This window comes from Hydra vulgaris, chromosome 06, assembly GCF_038396675.1.
Source record: "Hydra vulgaris chromosome 06, alternate assembly HydraT2T_AEP".
NCBI classification, from domain to species: Eukaryota; Metazoa; Cnidaria; class Hydrozoa; order Anthoathecata; family Hydridae; genus Hydra; species Hydra vulgaris.
In genome coordinates, this window is record NC_088925.1 from 46300001 (window position 1) to 46321877 (window position 21877).

The window sequence follows — 21877 nt, forward strand, 5'->3', positions numbered from 1 at the left end:
ATATATATATATGTATATAAATATATATATATGTACATAAATACATATATAATATGTATATATATATATATATATATATATATATTTATATCAACCTTTGGCAATAATTTGCCGACCTCAATCTTTAAGAGGTCAGCAAAAAAAATAGGATACAAAGGTCTTTTTTTCGTTAACCTCAAACACTTTTAGGTCAGCCAACCCTAATACTGGTGCCGACCCTAATACTGACCCTAATGCCGACCCTAATTCTGAGGGTTGATATATATATATATATATAATATATATATATATATATATATATATATATATATATAAATATATATATATAAATATATATATATATATATAAATATATATATATATATAAATATATATATATATATATATAATATATATATATATATATATATATATATATATATATATATATATATATATATATATATATATATATGTATATATATACACACATTCAATACAACAACAGTATATACAAATATAACAACAGTATTCCATAAAAAAGATTTATAGAGGTAGAGAAAAGAACCAGAATCAAGTACAATATATTAGCTAAGTGAAGATGATTTTGACAAAAGAATGAAGTTTTGTGATAATATGTTGTCAAAGTTTGAAGAGAATTACAATTTGCTAAACAAGATTATTTAATCAGGCAAGAGCCAATTCAAGCTGAACAATATTATAAAATTGTTTCTAATGGGCCTGTTCTAATCAGCTCAAACAAATACCTCTACCTAACTTAAAGAATGGAATAATGGTGTGATGTGGAGTAACCTTAGGTGGTCCGATTGGTCCATATTTTTTTGAAAGTTTAACAACAGGTGATTCATAGTTACAAATGCTTGAAAACTTTTTATGGTCTTAAGGTAAACAACAAGGTAAAACAAAAAACTTTCAAATGGAAAAAAGTTCTTAAGATATTTAAGGAAAACAAAAGAGAAATTTAAAGAAGCACAACAAGAGTTAACATTTTCCGTCCTAAAAACAGTTGCTTACAACAACACAACAACAAACAAAAAATGTTTGGTCTGTATGCCAAACGTTATCAAAAGCTTTAGAAATGTCAAGAGCGATAGCCTGAACCTCTCCACCTCTATCTAATGCACAATAAAACTTTATTTTGATTACAAATTAAAAATGAAGGAAGCGAATTCCGAATTCTAAAGAACTGATGTTCAAGGAAAAAAACTGAGCGAATAATAGTTTTTAGAGCACTTAGGAACAGCCACAGAAAAAAAATTCGACTTAATAGAATAACAAGTAACACGAGAATGAATTTTAGTAGATAGCACAAGAGACCCTAGCCCTTTAGAGCAGTGCCCATTATAGTATTTGTAGAAAAGAGAAAGAGAAGCAACATTACAACGATGTGATAATGGTTGGAGGTTGGCTGCAAGAGCAGGTCCAACTATGTTTACAATGCGTTTTTGCACCTTGTCTAAAAGAGAAAAGGCATCATTGGAAGATATGTATATCTTATATACATATGGCAACAGTATATACAAGGACGGATTTGAGATTTATAAAGATAAAGAATAGAATGCGGAGTAAGAAAGTGTCAAGCATGGAAGAGAGAGATTTAATAAAGGGTTTCCAAGAAAGATAAGAAGAGTTAACCCTAAGAGATGAAGGGTAGATGACTCATCGAGTACATTACCATTCATAATTATATAGGAAGATCAAAATTATTATGATAATGATTGGCTGAAAAAAATTGAGTTTTATCTGAATTTAAGTCGCCAACCACTGTAAGCCCCATGCTGTAGCAGAAGTAAGATCCTTTTCAAGCTCAAATGTCCTCTCAAAGCAATCAGGGAGTGTTGGCTTCTTATCATGACAAAAATAAATGGTAGTATCATCAGCAAACAATGCCACCTTAGACGTGAGAATATCTGGAAGATCGTTAATTCAAATTAAAAAGAGTATAGGGCCAAGGATAGAACCTTGAGGAACCCATGAAGTTACAGGATATAAAGAAGAGTGGTGTCCATCAAGCACAACTTTTATACTACGATTAGATCGGAAGGACTCAATAATCTTAAAGATGTTACCAGATACACCTATTGGTTATTACTGTTAGCAAATCAGCTGTAGAATGGGAAGATTGAAATCCATATCCATGATCCAGCAGGCTGGAATACAAGACTCGGATAAGCACTTGGTTAATAGTTTTGAAAGTATAGACGGCAGCTCCAGAGAACACTTCTGCAAGACTATAACAGGTATGTTGACTGGACCACAAGCTGTTGAAGAGTCTAAGCACGAAATTACTTTTGATACAGATGCTGGAGTGATACGAAAGTCAAGCAATGGATCAACCTGTTTGACGGCTATATCAGGTAGAACGCAACTAGTGGAATCAAGAGATGATATTAATGAAAAGTTCTTAGCAAATAATTCAGCTTTGTCTTTAGGTGAGATGACAGTCTGAACCATACAAGAGAGGTGGGATAACAGATTTGCCTTTATTATTGATACTGTTAAAGATTCTCCAGAAATCACAAGAGCCTAATTTTTGTCATGATATATGAGATTCGACCTGAGAATAGCAGGCTTTGACGTTAGACAAAACCTTTTACAATGGTTTCTAGCAATAGTAAACAGACGTTTGTTTTCTAAAAAATTGTTTTGATATGATATGGAAGATATGGAAGTAACAGTTTCGATTGGATATTGCAGCAGCACTATGTGAGGAAAACCATGGAGAAAAATGAGACCTGGAACCTTCAAGAGAAAATAAAAGATTCCATGCCAGCCTGAATCCACGAAGTTATGTAAGAAGCACATATATCAGCAGGAAGATGAAAGATTTCTACCCAAGGGCCATCACGAAGAAAATCACAGAAAGAGCCCCACTCAGCTTTCAGGTAGTTGTAAGAGGTATGATGATAGGGGACTTTTGATGATGAAGAAGAGTGAGATAATAGTTTTAGAGAGATCAAACTATGATCAGAAGCACCTAAAGGTGAATGTGGAGAAACTTAGTACTGACTAGAAGAAGAGAAGGTAAATAATTGGGGTTGTCCAGAAAAAACAGTTGACTATTTGAATTAAAGATTGAGAAAGACAAAAGTTGTGGGCCTCAAAGCCTGCAGAGTCACTGACACTAGAGCCAAGCCAATCAGTGTGATGCGCATTAAAGTCAATAACAACAATGATATTGGCTGGTGGAGAAAGAAAGAGGGCTTGGTCAATTTAATTAGAAATAACATCAAAAAGAGTGCAGTCTTGAGATGAAGGAGAGCAATACAGAACAAAGAGAAAGGTGATAGAGTGAAGTGGTGCTAAAAGAAAGCACATAGAAGTATAGTCTGTAAATTCAAACCTAGTTTCCTGACAAATGGGTGAATTCTTACGAATATAAATGCCCAGGCCAAGCATGTGACTATTGGAGTCTTTACAAATTAAAAGAAGATAACAATCAACACTAAGATCACAACATGAGACAGTAGATCTCAAATTAGTCTCACAAAGAGCAAGTAGGTCTGGTGAACTTTGCAAGAGATAAGACTCAACAGAAGAACAGTTACTTCAAAGACCACGAGTATTAGTGAATGATTTAGTGAATGGTTTAGAGAACTTAGTGATGATGATGGCTTTTGTGTTTTATAGTTTTTGGTACTTTTTTAGTCATTTTTTAAATTTGTTAAAAAACTTGACTCAAAGCATAGATTGTACTCAGTACACATTTAATAGTCCAAGTGTTTGTTAATTAAAGACTCAAAAACCTTGCTTATGATAGGAAAAAGGTTAATAGGATGGTAGTTAGACAAGTAAGATCACTCTTCAGAATTTTTGAAAATAGGGATAACAGATGCTGCTTTCCAGCAGGATGGAAAACAAAGTTCTGATAAGTACTTGTTAAATAGTTTTGAAAGTACAGAAGACAACTCTGGAACACACTTCTGCAAGACTATAGCAGGTATGTTGTCCGGACCACAAGTTGTAGAAAAGTTTAAGAAGGAAATCAATTTAGATATAGAAGCATTAGTGATACGAATATTAGGCAATGGATCAACCTGTTTTTCGGCTACATCAGGTAGAACGCGACTAGTGGAATCAAGAGATGATATTGATAAGAAATTCTTAGCAAACAACTCTACTTTGTCTTTAGGTGAGGTAATAAAATCTGAACCATACAAAAGAGATGGAATATTTAATATTTTCATTTATATAAATGGATTTAAGAATTGCTAAAACTTTTTGATTTATGGTCTTCCAAATGTCTAATACCAACTGCTGCATCAATCCAATTTTTGACATGTATTTGGGGCAAAAAGTCTTCAATTAACTGGCCATCAAACTTTATACACATATGATCTTCTAAGGTGTCGTCTTTTAATTAAGTTGGCAAAACATATTTTTGTAATTTCATACAATAAAAACTGCTTTCACAACTTACTGTTGAAGCGCTGAAAGTTAGCATAATCTCTAACCAAATGCTTATACTTGCCAATTCAGTATCTTTTTCCAGCAAGGTATTTCTATAAATGCTCAAAAGTAAATTTGTCCTTAGCTTGGAGACTTTCTCCCTGAATAAAGATAACACATAAGTTAGAAGTTTCTCTGATTATCATATTATCATGCTCATAAAAGTTGTAAACACTATTTCATTAAATCCTCTTTTTTTGTCTCTAGCGAACCTGTAAAGAAATTTGGCCAGTTTCGACAATCAAAGATTGTGGTTAAAGATTTTAATGGCTCTTGACTGAAATTATGGCAGAATCATTTGTCTATATATTCTTTTGCTCTGTCAATAATTTTAATAAAATACTTTTTATTATAACCATTAAAGTAATAAAGTCATCAAAGTAAAAAAGTATTTGGTTATTGTCTAACTCATCAAATTCTCCTTATATCACAATTTTTTTAATGCTGTTAAATCAACACCGTCGTAGATTAAATGATCTTCTTTTACTTCTAAATTATCTAGTAAACATCCAATATTCGAGCCTAGATTAACTGATAACGCAACTAGTACAGCAATTCTTGCATTAACTTTATGCAAAATCTCACAAATTAAAATTTCTTTTTTTTGAAACTCTAATGACAATGTTGTTAGTGATTTAACAATATCTTGAATAAAATGTAAATAAAATAAAAATTGTGAGCCTTTCATAAAACACAAAAATCCTTTAGCTTTCTGTTCAGTTTCATCTTTCTCATTTGCCTTGCTTTCTAAATCATAAATAATAACTTTATAGTCAGTTTCAAGCAATTTTAATGCCCTTTCCCAGCTAGCTAACCAACGAATATTTTTAAATCTCCCAAGCTGTTTAAACTTTTCATCTAAAAAAGAAGCTATTTCTTTGCTGCAATGAATAGTAGTAAAAACAAAACAAACTTTTTTAATTTTTTTTGATGTTTTCATCAAACTCAGTTAAATAAATATCAAACCTTATTGAGTCCAACACAGAAAGTTATAATCTCTGGGCCACATAATGGGGATATAATATATTATGGTTTTTATTTTGCATTTTGGTTTCGACACCGGCTTTATTGCCAGACATTACAGATGCACCATCAAAGTTAACATTTACCATTTTTGCATAGATATTGTTCAAATATTAATGTCTGTTGTTAAACTTTTTAAACAAATTCTATTGCATTTAATATACCATCGGCATCAACTGTCAGTGGTGAGTTAATACCAGCAATTAAAGTTATTGGATTACCATTTTTAACAAATCATAAAAAAACTGTTTCTTATTCACTTATACACTTATCAGTAAAACCGTCAGATAAAATTGCAGTAAACAACCATTTGATATGTCTAAACTTATGTCGCATTTTAGGTCAGACAAAAATGAAAAAACAAAGTTTTTGCAAGCTTTGTCACTTAAGCAGTTCTTGCCCAACTTAATTCCCAACTTCCATTTAGCTTTTGTAGCTCGCACAGCTGAGGAAATTTTTTTAATAGAAGATCCTCTTTAACAACAAAATACAACATCTAAAAAAGTCTGTTCAATTCTTCTTGGTTATTCTTGTTAATTCTTAAAGTTGATGTCAATACAACTTTTTCAAGACTTGGAGCTATATTGTAAAGGTTCTCTTGATATTTAGAAATACAGACTTTATGCCAATCAAACAAGTATGTTCTTTTCCAAAATTTACATCTGATTATTACTGAATTGGTTGCATTGCTAATATTTGAATACTTTTAGCAAATCCAACAAGACAAACACTTATTTGATTTGTCAATATGAATCCAGCTTAGTTGTTGCCCGTATTTTTTATTGCTTGGCGACAATTCATTTATGGTGTTCCAAAACATAAATTCAATATCTTTTGACCATATATCCAATTTCCCCAAAGTCATAGCATAATCCAAGTTATTGCACTTTTTTTTTACATGCTTAGTTTCTCTCCTTTACATTTAACGATATGCTCCACTGTAACATCTTTCGTTAACATTGAAAAGATGCTTAGTTGTTTTGAAATTTTTTTAAAAACTTTAAAAATATTAATATATTAAGTATTTAATAATAAGTTAAAAAAAAATCATATTATTGGTGTTAAACGTGCAATAAAAAATTAAAACTATAATAAACAGTAATTTTATTTATTCTATTAGATTATGTATATTTTAGCAAAAGTTGAAAAAATTTTAAAAAGTACGTAAGTGTTTTTAAAATGCAAATAAACCTTACTTCACTTTAAGGAAAATAAGAAAATCTAAAAAGAAAGTACACTATTGAATAAAGCAATCATTAAGTTTAGGCATGGTTTTTTTAAAAGTAATAACAAATGCAGTCATTTTAAGTAAAATTTTAAGTGCTTTTGTAAACGCATGCAAAAACTATGCTCAAACATAATTTCTTTCTTTGTTCCATTTAAGAAAGTGGTTTTAGCGTGGTTTCTTTTAAAGTCTTTGAAAATGCGTTTAAAAATTTTGTAATAAATTATTTTTGAAAAATTTTAAGCCAACACAAATGCTGGAAGGAGATTGCTTCCTGCCATCAGTAATATTTAAAATCGGTCATGCCTATAGTAATATATGCATATATATTTTGTGTGTGTACTTTTTATAGAGTTTGAGGTGCCTTAGTTACTGTTTTAGCTCACCTGTAATCTACTTTATATGTATGTTTGTGTTCTGTCTAAACCTATGGTGCGGTGTTGACTCACTCGTAAGTTGCTATTTGTATGTTTATGTTTATATGTATGTTTATGTTCTGTCTGAACCTCTGAACCTCCAAATATTAAACTTAAGCTCACCTTATCTCTAAAATTTTGTTGGATGTAATATTTTTCCTAATGCATTTCCAAAATATCATGCCTAATACTTTAAGGTGCTGTTTACATGAAGTAGCTCTTTTAAATTACTTCAGGTCAGGTCAGGTTCAGGATCATCAAGATCACCCTACTACTGGTATTATGTAACCCAGTACCACCTGCCCCATGCCATGTAGAGTGTGTTTTTTCAGGCAAAGGCTAGAAAAAACAAACTTTGACTTAAAAATCCCCTGCCTTCTGGCTCTTGGTTGAGTAAAGGCTAGAGGTAGTCTAGTAGTTGGTTGAGTAAAGGCTAGAGGTAGTCTTCTAGAGTGTCTTGATAAAAATAATCATTTAGGCTAGATGGTTTTTGCTTGTGCCTCCTTAATAGTGGCTATGCAACTCTTCCTGTTATCTCCTAATGGGGGTACAGCTCTAAAACTGAGTTTAATGGTTCTGAGGCTGGCTGGTAGTAAGGTTTTCCTAACTCTGTGGTAGCTCTCAGAGAGGCTGATTCAATCACCAGCTGCAAAGTATCACTATTAACAGTGTATTGTAAAGTATTACCAGTGCCATGGATGGTGTCCATGTTAATGCTTTTGGTGCACATCGTCTAGGCCACATAGTGAGCCCTATACTACGACTTAGGGTCAAGTACATGACTAAGAAAATTGCATAGCTCATTGCTTGGGAGCCTGTGCTCTATTTATGATTGAGTCAAGTTCTCTTTAAATATAAATTTGCCTAAAGTAAATCAAAATATTAAACATAAAAAATAATCCATATCACATAACTGTTTTAATATATCTTTTACTAATATTCGTGGTCTGCAAAGCAACCTTCCATCTCATTACCATTCTGCCAATATTGTTGTTATTAGTGACTTTAATGCTTATCACACTGAATGATTTGGCTCTAACACCATTGAGCACTAAAGCCTATAACTTCTGTATTTCTCAATCTCTTACTCAGACTAAGTTAAATTTGTGACTCATTTTCCTGACATTAATCATTTACCTTCACTCCTTGATTTATGTCTGGTCTCTTTTTGTGATTTTCTTTGTGACAGTCCCTGGGCTGATGTCTTTTCCTCTCAACTGAAAAATGCACCTCCATTGTAACTTCCTAGATTCAGGCAGGAATGGATGCTTTTATTCCTTCTCGTCCGTTCCAAGTTAAGACTTAAGCTGCTATATCTAATTGTAATCATTTTTTTCATCTTTTTCAAAAGAACAACTCTCTTGAGAACAAACAGCTATTTATTATTGAACAAACTATTTAATAAGTGCTTGACTGAGTTTTGTTTTCCTGCCTGCTGGAAAATATCATCTGTTGTTCCAATTTTCAAAAACTCTGGTGAACATTTTGACCTCTCCAATTATCATACAATCAGTCTTCTTTCTGTTATTAGCAAGGTCTTTAAGTCTTTGATAAACAAATTTCTCACATCCCATTTTAAGTCAAATAACTTGCTGTCAGACAATTAATACGGTTTTCAATCCTCTCACTCTATGGCTCAATTGCTAACCGCTAAAGTCATTCTCGAAGACCAATACTCTTCCTTATTTCCAGTAACTTCTGGATCCTATTTTGTTCCTTATCTACATTAATGATCTTCCTGACAACCTTACATCTAAAATAGCTCTTTTTGCTGATGACTCAACTTTAAACTCCTTGACAAAAAGTCTTCTCTTTTAGATGGCTTGGATCTTGATCTCACTTTTGTAACTGATTGGGGCTCACAGTGGCTTGTAGATTATAACTTCAACAAAACTCAGTTATTTACTGCAAACAATTATCATAGTACTGTCAACATTCCTATATTGATGAATGGCAACCCTCTCACTGAGTCCTTTTCTTTACGTCTTCTTGGAGTATCATTTACTACTGACCTTTCATGAAAACCATATATACAATCGATTGCTAAATTAGCACCTGCTAAGCTTCAGCCTCTTTCCCATCGTCATAAAGTTGCATATCTTTCTCTGTTTTTCAAATACCATCATGGTCGCTGATCAAAGGAGCTTTCATCTCTAGTTCCATCAACCAAAACTAGTTCTCGCTTGACTCGTCATTGAAAATGCCTTCTAATCCATAACTTTGCATTATGTCATTGAAAATGACATAATGCGAAGTCATGGATTAAAAGGCTTTTTTTATGAATAATGTTTTTGTTCTTATATTGTTTTATGTAGTTTTATCATTCAACTCAATTTTAATAATTTTTTATTTATTATAACATCAATATGTATTCTTGTTATATTCCTACTGCACCTTAGTACTTTAATTTAAACTAAACTACACTTTGCTTAAATACACTTTGCTTAAATTTGCTTAAATACACTAATTTAAACTATTTTTTGTTCTATAAACTTTGCTTTGATTATATCTTAATCTAATTTAATAAGTGATTTAATTTTTTAATCTTTAAAACTATATAATTTAGTCTTTTTAAATTTAAATTTTTATAGAGTGCAATTGACATAAATTTCTAAAGAGAACAAAAATTTTACTCATATATTCTTTTCATAATTTTAGTCAGAGTAAAATTTGTACTTAAACAAAATTTTTTTTAATTTTCTAACATTTTACTCACTAAACTTGCTAGTTCAATACAAAAGAATTTTACAATAATTTTCATAAAAATAATATTTTTTACATATTATTCAAACATGTGTCATTTAAACTTTTAAATGCTCATTGACAACACTCTCAAATTTTATAAGAATATTTTTAAAGCAGCTAACTTCACTACCTTCATTTATGTTCTACTCCTTATCTCGAAATCATCACCTAACAAAAAGCCATTAACCTATAAAAATCAGAAAAGTATTGAAGATTCATTTAATACTTTCTGATATCTTATTTCTAAATGATTCAAGCCAAATCAAATAAGAAGAAATAATAGTGGTTCTAATGATTATAATCACATAACAAAGAGTAATCATAAATCGCTGTTTACCTAAAAAATATATTAAAAGTAAGTATAAGGTACTTTCAAAGTATATCCTAATCTTATACTGTATATAAAGTATATAAACTATTTAAAAAACTACTTTAGAACTGACTTGACATTAAAACAAAAACAACAAGTTTGACAGATGTAAAATTTAAACAGTGAATTTGCATCATTTTATATCATACAGCATAAGTATACATTTTTTTTACATGAAACTAATATTATGTAAACTGGCATGGGTTAATTGATATAATATTACAATAAACAAGTTTTAACTTAAGTAAGCCATACACTTGAGTCTCAGTAATCAGAACTAGTTACAGTAGTACTTTATGGTAAAGTAATATTTTAGAAAAACTCTGCTCTTGATTACAAGAAACAAAAATCAGTTTAAAAAAATTTTAAAAATATTTTTCGAATAATTTGATTTTTTTTAACAATAAATAAAAAGAATAAATAAAATTTCTGGTCTGGGGTCATCCATAAATGATATCAGAGGTGTTGAAAAATTTGACAGTAATTTGCAATGGGGAGGGGGGTTGAAGACAAAAACAATGTCAATTTTAAAAAACTCATTAAAAATTTATTGTAAACTAATTTTTGATTAGTTGTGTAAAAAAAAAAAGAAGGCACTGGAAATATAAACATTTTCAAATTATCTTTGAAATTTCAAATAATAACAAAGCAATTTTTTGAGTGGTACATAAATTCAAAATGTAAACATTAGCAATGTTTTCATTTCAATGTGATGTCATCACATTTTTAAGAAGTTTAGTTGTTAAAAATAAATTGAAAAAGTTAGTATACTGCGTATGAGTTGTATTTGGTTAGAACTATTGCACAAAAGTTTTTAAAAAAAAAAAAAATTATTTACCAGTAAACCAAATTGTGCACCCTCTAAAGTTGTGACTTTTACTCAGTACTTCGCCACGTTTGCTCCTTGAGACCCTTCCTGTTTGAAATTCAACATTTGTTGCAGCAATCGTGCCATGTTTCCTTGACGTTTTTGGTGATACAGATGCCATTAAATTTAGAAATTAACACCCTTAAAAACAAATTATTGTTATTATTTATATGATTTTTAACTATAAACTATTCTGTAAATAAAATACTTCTAAATAAATAAATAATTCGCATATATTGATTTCTATATTATAACATTAAACGAATCTCTCTACTTGATGACAATAGTATCTCAATACGAAACTGTTTTTTATTAAATATAGTATTAATACTTAATAGCAAAACATTAAATAATCAGTAAAAACTAGAGGGTTTATTTGCTTACTTGATTTAACTAATAGGTTACACAAGTAACTTAATTCGTCACTCAAGATTAATTCGTCACTTACGTGGGTTTTTTACATACATGTATTAAATCATTTGGAAAATAATGGCGGCTTTTTGTTGGATTAATTTTGTCGTGTACCTTCCTTAATTATCTAAACATATTAGGGTCGCATACTTTTTATAGCTTAAAAATATGCTCTATATAAACTATCTTTAGAATTTATATCTATGTTTATACATACAAATGTAATTTATTTTACACTTGCAATGGAAAATCATGAAATTTGGTTAATTTTACTTAATGAACTCGCCCACCGGACACAGACGTCCATTAGACACCGACACGACGTTCTTGTGGACGTCACAAGCCTGTACTACGTCCTTAAGACGTCCAGCGAAGTTTTGTGCCCGCTGGGCAAACTCAGTCAAAATGCACAGCTTGTTCAATTCCGTTTCAGAAGGTTTTTCCAGATTTAATTAAAATGGCTTAAAAAAAACTTGCCTAACGTTGACATTTGTGTATAAATTCAATTAAAAACTGTTTTGATTAAGAAATATGTATTTTGATTAAGTGATTTATAAATATTTTATTTTGATATATTTTACCGCCATTATATTCCGAATGCCCTAATATAACTAAAATAAAAACACAAGGAAAAACTATGAATTAAATTTATAATAAGTAGTCAACGCAACAACACTTTACTTTAAAAAAATTCAATTTAAATTATATAATACGTAAACAAAAAAAGATTTTGTTTACGTATTAAAAATTACGTAATAAAAACGTATCATATTAATCCTAGACATTTGATTAATTTAAGTTTTGGCTTAAATGTAATCTAAACGAAAGCTTACATCAGCTATAAATAAAAGTTTTATTATCATTTACTTTATTAATACTCAACAAAGCTTGAATGATTTAAAAAATTCAAATTATTATTGAAATAAAATGAACTTATGGTCAGCGCGATGAGTAACGTACGCAATTAGCCATAATTGCGTAACTTACGCTACGATTTAAGCCCAGTTCGTTTGTGTTTACGTTACTTATCTCTATAACAGCCTTAAGTTGATTATTACAGTTAATCATAAAATAAAATAATAGCAATTTCATTTGACGTTGAAATCGCACAACGTAACGAACAACAACTACAAAAATTACTGATAAATTCTTTTCATAATTTTAATTAGACCAAAATTTATATATTTAAATCAATATTTGAAAAATTTTCTAACATTATTCCATATATATATATATATATATATATATATATATATATATATATATATATATATATATATATATATATATATATATATATATATATATATATATATATATATATATATATATATATATATATATATATATATATATATATGTGTATACACACACACACACACACACAAACACACACACACACACACACACACACACACACACACACTACTGTGATCAAAAAGTAAGGTGAAATTATTTACAAAATTTAAATTCTTTATTTATTCTTCCAAATAAATTTTATCTCCTCTGAAGTAATCCCCGTCCAATGAAACGCACTTTTTTCCAACGCTTTTTTCAGTCCTCGAAACAGTCAGAAAAGTCTTTTTCCGTTATAGCCTTCAAGATCTTCTTCGATTCGGTTTTTATCTCCTCAATCTTGTCAAAACGGCGTCCCCGCATTGGCTTTTTAAGTTTGCTGAAAAGCCGGAAGTCGGACGGAGCCAAATCAGGCAAATACAGTGGTTGCGGAGCAATATTAGTCGAGTTTTTGGCAAAAAAAGTCGCGAAGAACCAATACAGTATGACATGATGCATTATCGTGATGAGGGAACCAAGAATTGTTTATCTATAACTCCGGCCGTTTCAGACAAGTAGCTTGACCCAACTGACGCATAACCCTCAAATAATATTCTTTACTGACAGTTTTTCATTTGGTCCTGACAGAAAGAAAATAAAGTTTCTCACACATCAACGCGACAATTTGTATCCAAAAAATTAAGCGATTTTGGCAACAATCGAGACTTGACGCGTTTGAGACACAAAATATTCTTCAAAATGGTTTAGGCTGAGCCAAATGAAGTTCCAACACTATCAGGGAGAAATTTTTAAGCACCAAATCTTTGATTTTTTGGACGTGCCCCTCGTCGGTAGATGCTGATGGTCGTCCAGAGCGCGATTCGACTTCAACGCGTTCTCGGCCATCTTAGAACTTATTGTAACACTTATAAACATTTTTTTGTGCCATAGTTTGATCACCAAATGCCTTCCGCAACATTTTCAACGTGTCTGCACCAGAGTATTTGTTCCGCAAACAAAATTTGATGCAAGTTCAACAAAATCACCCATTGTAGAAATTGAAAATTTTACTCTTGGTTGTTTACAAAAACATGTGTAACTTGGAGATAATTAAACCTTTTGACAAACAGACGCTTGGTAATTGTTATAGACAGTCCTACCAACCTAGGAAAAAAAAATTATCTGCCTTCATAATGCATTTGATTTTTAAATGTCAATTTCACTTTTAAATTTGAGTCACCCTTTAAATTTAAGTCTCGCTTGCAATTTTTTTAATTTTTTTGACTATATGATACTGAAAACTGGTTTTTTTATTTTAATTTTTTATTTTATTTTTAATGTTTAGTCATATAATTTTGAACTTAAAAGTATTGGATCAATCATAAATATATTGTTTACGTAAAGTTTTGCGAACAACTTTGTTACTATTTCAATCAAAAGAAAACAGTTCAATAAAACAAAAAGATTTATTTTAATCCTCAAGTCAAGTTACTTAATGACATACTAAATTCAAATTATTAATTAGACTTTTAATGATATAATGTTTACGCGTAATAAAACGTTAAATCGTAAAAATAAACAACGTATAAACTTAAATATTGATTATAACATTTTAAGCAAACCTTACCTTAAATGGCACTCAGGTATCAGTTCTCTTTGTGCCATTATAGCTCTTATGAAGCTAACTCTTCTTTCATACCCATAGACCGACGGAAGCCTACGAAGTCCTTTCAAACTGCATTCAATAGATTGACAATGAACAGGAAAATTAGATACAATAATCAGATTATTAAAATGTATTATGTCTTGCTTCATTAAACAACAAGTAAAAACTGGTTGACTGTTTCCCAATTAAACCAAAATAACAGATTGCTTGCTTTAATATTTATCATTTGTGCTTTTCTATTTTGATATTTTCTGTCACATGCCTCTATTTTTCTTATATCAATTGTTTTCAGCACTGCAAATTTCCTTTCTTGTTTATTTCAAACTTCAAAGCATTGTCTAAAGAAATCATTCATTGTGTGCATTCCTGCCAGATGAGCAGACATATGGTAATAAGATATCCTGCACAAATTTCTTATATTTTTTAATCCAAACTAGCCGTGTAAGGATATGACATACACCATTTTCTTTTTTTTAAAACCAAAATTTTGCGTTCAGTATTTTTTTACTAAACTAAGAATATCACCTTAATTTCAAATAACATAACAAAATATAAACACATAATGAACTCTGATTGTAATTTCAAGTTGTGTAGATCTTTGTTTTTTAAGTCGTGCTCAGAGCACCATCGAAGCAGTCTTTTTGCAAGATTCAATCATCTTTCATGATTGTGCGGGCCAATTTGTGTCTCCTTCAAATCATTAAGGAAAATACTTGATGCGACTGCATTATTTATTTTTTTAAATTACTTCTAATCTGTAAAGAAGGAATCTCAACTTTTTTCGCACGATGAATTAGATCTACATCAATATCAAGCCAAGGAATGTTTATAAAAATAGAAAGTAATGTTATTTTGTAAATAAATTTTCCATTTTTTCCTGCAAACATCAGATATTTTTCCATTTAAAGCTGACATTAAATGCTTTAGTGGCAACTCATTGGTATATAGGGGAAACTGTTGTACTTTTGACCACGTTGTACCTTTGGTCATTCTACCCTGTCGACCTATTATTGTTATTTAAAAAAAACGCGAAGTGCCAGTTTGAAATAATAGTCTATGACAACTCTTCTTACTGTAGAAGATCACATTTTGGATAGATCATATTGATTCACAAAAAATTATAAAATTTGGCTCTTAAAAAGAAAATACTTGTGTTTATCTTTTTTTGATTTTAAAACTGTCATAAATTGTTGTTTGATTCATCAACAGCATTATAAACATTACCCAACATCTTTTTTTTGTTATTGAAAAGTTTGAGTTATTGTTTCTTACCGTAAATGGGGATTAAGACGATAATTGTTAAAGAAATCCATCTCGTGAAACTTTGACCAGACTAGGATATTGTACCTTTGACCAGTGTCATACAAATTTATTTCGCCTATAAACTTATATCCGAGTTGCACGCTAATTGGTTAAAAGGGCTACCTGAAATAACTAAAATACACCATACAAACTTAACAACAACATCCTTAAGCTCTATTCCTTTATTGATTAGAAGTGAGTTTAAATTTACATTAAGTTTTAATAGATAAATCATACCAAGTATGATATATTATTTTTCTGTTTATTCTTAAGCAATGCCTAAGATCAATGCAAAAAACTCAACAGCTACGTCTTAGAACGTATTAGAAAGAAAGTATGCAAATACTGTTTTGAACAGTGAAAAAAGTAGGCTCAGAATAGCTGCATAAAATTTTACAGGGGTAGTCAAATAAATTTTAATAATCTAGTATCTAATACTTTCCATTCATATTTAAATACTTAGTTTTATTCAATTTTAAATATTATTAAGTTTTAAGTTTAGGCTTTGGACGTATATTTGAATAATGTTTCAAAGTTTGGTTAAATTTTCAGATAGACGTATGTACTATATTCGAGATGAATCTCTACGACTTCTTTATATAGCCAAGAAGAAAGATAAACGGTTCTTAAAGAATGTCATAATGATGCTGGTGGGGCACACCAGGGAATAGTAAGTACTCAAAATAAAATTAAAACTTTATACTAGTTAATTAAGAGATTGTGCGAATTTTTTGTGCCAAAAAATACACCTATACAAATTTTTCATTTTGAAAGTAATAAATATATAAAGTGTGCATATATATATATATATATATATATATATATATATATATATATATATATATATATATATAATATATATATATATATATATATATATATATATATATATATATATATTTGAAAATTAAAACATATATATATATATATATATACACACAGTGCTTTGAAAAAAAATTAGCGCAGTAAAAAGTTGTTGCTTAAAGCATATTTATGCTACCTTAAGATAAAAACTAAAGAAGATATTGAACAATTTTTTTTTTATTTTCGATAAAAATTTTTTTCAAACAAAACTTTTATCTTGGATGACGTACTAAAACATAAAATTGTATATAAAAACGTTCTCAAACTTAATAACAGAAAATATCAATAAAATTTATATAAAAAATTAAAGCAACAAAAATAACATCTAAACTTGTATTTAAAATATCCCCCTAGCTTTTTTTGCAAGCAGGACATTTTTTTTCCATTGGTTTTACAAGATTGTTGCAGATTTTGTTTGGAACTTTTATCTAAATGGTATATAATTCTTGCTTTAGACTATTCATGGATTGTATTTGCACCTTGACAAATTTTTTTCCATTCAGGCCCAAATAGATTTGATTGGATTTAAACCTGGTAATTGAGCTGGCCAGGCAAATAGATCTATTTTAATTTCTTTCATCCATGCTTTTACTGTACAAGATGTGTGGACAGGCGCCAAATTTTGTTGAAATTGCCACCATTTGTTTCAATTAATCAGCATGTCCACTGATGGAACCTTGCATTTTTCTAGCGTCTCTCTCTCTATATATATATATGTTGGTTGATTCAACCTGTAACACACTTTTATTCCGTTTAAATTAAAACAGTCCCAAATACCAACACTCTCGCCGCCACTTTTCAATCTCGGTACAACAAAGCAATTACTATACATTTCCAATTTAAATCTTTTGACAAGAACATCTTATTTTTTCTATTTATTACTTCAAAATTACTTTCATTACTAAAAGTTACTTGCTTCCACCACCCTAATCTTGTGAACCGATCTCTGACCATCAACAATTTTAGCATTTTTTAACAGCTCATATACAGCATTATCTATTGTTTCTTGTAATGGAATGTTTGTGAATAAACTTTTCGTTTACAAATTTATATGTGCAGGATGTAAATCCTGCTATATTGGCGAAACTTCTCGCCACTTAAAGACACGAATGATTGAACAGTAAAGAAGTGATAAAAACTCTCTTATATATAAGCATCTTCACTCAAAAGAAAAATGTTTTACTTATTATAATGAAGAATACTTTTCGACTTTGGATTGTGCCAATAATAAAATTGAATTAAAAATTAAAGAAAGTGTTCATATAGGATGAGAAAAACCCAATATGAATACACAAGTAAATCAAGTTAAAATGACACTTAACAATTTAATTTACCGATTCATTTGTTATATTTGACATTTATTAAAATAGTTTTTAATAATTCTTTTTGTATATATAAGAAGTTTGTTATTAATTTTATGGATTTTATTACGTCTATTTTTACAACTATATACTATATTTAATATCGTTTTTAACAAATAAATTTTAACTGATGATGACTATATATACTCGAAACATGTCTTGTGTAAAAAAAATGTTTTTAAATAAAATTTAAAAAGTTGTCTTACTTTTAAAAGTATATATATATATATATATATATATATATATATATATATATATATATATATATATATATATATATATATATATATATATATATATATATATATATATATATATACATATATTTGTATTTATGTAAATATTTTTTAGAAAAACATTCTTTAGTCTTAACATGTTACCTTTTCAAAAAATTTACAAATTATTTATAAATTGTGCAAAACAAATTTAAAGCTACATGAGTTGACTGTATGTTGTTTATTATAAAGTTAATATATTAAAGTTTGGTAATATATTTTATTTTGTTAATTTAATAAATTTTAAATAGTATTTAATATTTTTAGACTAAATTACACAATGTTCAAAATTTGCATTAAATTTTGTAAAGAAAAATCCCATTGTTGCGAAACATTTCTTTGATGAAAATATGTTAAGGGTATACTGACTTGTCAAGTTTGATCAAGATGAATCAGGGGATAAATGAATTAGAAACAATTATCTTATGGAAATAAACACCAAAAATAAACATATGCTGTTTTAAAAAAAATACTTCAAACATAGCAGTGGGAAAAAACTAAGAACAGGTGGTTATAAAGTTTGATTATTTTTAGGTACACATTGAAGGATTGATTAAAAAATACAAAAACATTCAACTTAAATAAAAAACAGAAATCCTGAGTAAACCGCTTCACAGTTAAAACAAATGTTACCCAAGTGCTAAAAACTTAATGCAAGTTATAAAACTCATACTTTCAATTTGGATGATAAAGTTTTTTACACTTTATGTAGTTGTACACTTACTTGTAACAATTAATTTTTCACAGATGGCATTGAAACTTGTGCAGAAAATGTCAAATTTAAATTCAGAGTTAAAGTTAAATTTTTTTAAAATACCATTAAAGTGGTATTAAATCGACATCTTTACTTTAAAGCTGTCACAGCATTTCTTAACAGTGAAAAAATTGAGTATGTAAAAAGAATTAAGGACCAAGCTTATGTTCTTGAAGCTTGTTTAACTAAAGATCGATTTAGAACAATTAACTAAGGATCGTTTTAAAAACACTAAGTTTACAATAATAGTTAGGAAAACAAAAATATAAAAAAACTCTACTGACGTGGAGCCAATAATAACATTATAGCATACTCCTTGGAGAATTTATAAGATTTTATGAGGATGCCTTGGACTGTTTTTAATTTTATATTTATATTAATATTAATATATATAATAATTATATATATAAGAATTATGTATATTATATTTATAATATATAATAGTAATACACATATATATAATATTTACATATATAATAATTATATATATTATAATTGGACATAATTTCATATATTTTTTTAAATTTTATTTGTATATTTCTTTATATGCATATTTATTTTAAATATCATGGCTGTAGAAACCGCTTCACAAAACATGGAATCTCAAACCTTTCAAATAATCAAAAATATATTATTAGAAAATGATTCAGACCAAGATACAAACTTTTATAGCAATAATGAAATAATATTAATGATATTCTTCGAAGAAATTTTGAGAAATTTAAACCATTTTTATTTAGCGCCAAATTTTTCTAATCATTTGTCTTACAGAAACGTGGTATCGCGATAAGGAAATTGAAAATGATTCTAACATTCAACTTGATAATTTTAAGGTCATCTATCAAGTTAGAGGCTCTGAAAGAGCAGATGGATGAGCTTGGGTTTTGTGCATAACTCGGTAACTTTCAAATTACGCGCGGATCTTTTTTTAGTAAGTAATGATTGCGAACTTTTAACCGCCTTACGGCAATATAAAAACATTTCTTAAACAATTTAAATGTTTAATTACGAGCAAAGACATTTGTGGAAAATGCACGTATTTTGTGAGGGATTTTAATTTGAATGTGCTAGAATGTAATGCAAATAAAAACGTTATTTCTTCAATATTGTATATCAAAATAGTTTTATTTCAACTATAAGTAAACCGACTAGAGTTACAAAAGATAACTCCATTTCAATAAATCATATAATAACTAACGAATTCGCTAACTTAAAAATTTAACTGGAATATTTGTAACAGACATCTCAGACCATTTTCCAGTTTTTATAATATCAGCAAAACAAAAAATCAATAAAATTTCCAAAAAAGTAAAAATTACGAAACGAATAATTTATGATGCTCCATTTCATTTTAAAAGTCTTCTGTCTTCCTGATATAGTTTATAACAGTTTCAATCAGATAATTCAAAACCACTTTAATAAACCATTTCCAAAAATTATAAATTTAATAAAGAAAAAACATTTCAAAATCCTTGGATAACAGAGTAAAATCATTAAAAAAAAAACAAAAAAAAACGCCTCAATGAAAAATTTATTTAAAAAAGAACTTTTCAAAATAAGTCAAATTACAAATATGCATGTTTTTAATTTGTCTCTGGAACAAAGAAATCTTTCCTGATAAACTTAAAATTGCAAGGGTGGTACTAGTTTTGAAATCTGGAGATGTTACAAGCGTCTCCAGTTACAAACCAATCTTAATACATTATGAGTCAGAGACTATTTACCTTTCTTGAAAATAACAATATTCTTCATAACAAACAATTTGGATCTAAAAAAAATCACTCCCATGATCAAGCAGTTATTCTTCTTGTTCAAAATATTTTTTAAGCATTCAATGAAATAAATATATGTTATATAATTTATTTATTGATCTCATTAAATCATTCAATATTCTAGTTTATTTAAGAGAATATAATGTTGATCATTATATTCTCTTAAATAAACTAGAAAATTACGAGATTAAATGTTTGAATATTAAGTGGTTTTAAGTCTATTTTTTAATTAGGAAACAATAAGTTGATTTCAAATTGCATCAGACCTGGTAACTAATATTTACTTGAGGGGGCATTTTTGGATTGGTAAAATCAGTGAGGAGAGGCAGTTCAATAAAACGTTACAAACAACGGCGCGGATCAGTGCCTCGGCTAAGATCACTTTAAAACTTATTAGTTTAGTTTCGTTTATTCAAGGTCAACGAAAATTACAAGTTATTGACAATGAGTGGCACACCAGGCCACTCTTTGTCACCAGGCCATTCTTTGTCACCAGGCCACTCTGTGATGAAAATACAGTTTTTAGATTTCAGCTAAAACTAAACGCTGGAGCAAAGAAACTTCGTATTTGAAATTGTTTAGGTTCTTTGAGTCCCCCGCATTTTGGGTTAAAGCATTCCATGGTTTGACACCACTGCTAGAGAGAAAGTTGTTTCTTTCTGCGCAGTTTTGTACAATTTGTACTTTCAGTTATTTTGTGTGTCCACGCGGTCGAAGACTGTTCTTTAAAGACTTGGTGTTTGGTCTAATACTTTGAAGGTTTCGAGGTAATATTTATAGTTTAAAATAAGTTCTACATTGAATAACAACTTTATAAGTTTTAAAGTGATAGTCCTACGAAAAATCAACGTGATCAACCAATTTATATCAAGATCCGTCAACGTATAATAAATGATCCGTAAAACTATATAAAGTGATTTGCCAAATACTTTGATTGCTTGAAGGTACTGTTTATAGTTAAAAATAAATACTATATTAAATAACAACTTTATAAATTTTGAAATGATTTTTCTACTAAAAACATCGTGATCCGCCCTATAATATATCAAGTGATCTGTCAACTTATAGTTAAAGATCTGCCAAATTATTTGAAGTGATCCG

At 29.0% G+C, this 21877-nt stretch overlaps 1 protein-coding gene across 2 annotated transcripts in view; it reads right to left on the bottom strand.

Moving 5' to 3' along the window:
* Nucleotides 1-12120, bottom strand: part of LOC100206252 (bifunctional 3'-phosphoadenosine 5'-phosphosulfate synthase) — an 18918-nt gene extending 6798 nt beyond the window's left edge. The window contains exons 1-2 of one of the 2 annotated variants that reach the window (XM_065800293.1): nt 11481-12120; nt 11067-11237 (exon numbers count right to left, since the gene is read on the bottom strand). In XM_065800293.1, coding sequence (XP_065656365.1) covers nt 11067-11217 — 151 coding nt within the window. In that variant the 5' untranslated portion in view covers nt 11218-11237; nt 11481-12120. The remainder of the gene's footprint in view (nt 1-11066; nt 11238-11480) is intronic. The other variant, XM_065800294.1, reaches the window with a different exon arrangement.
* Between the last annotated feature and the right edge of the window lie 9757 nt (nt 12121-21877).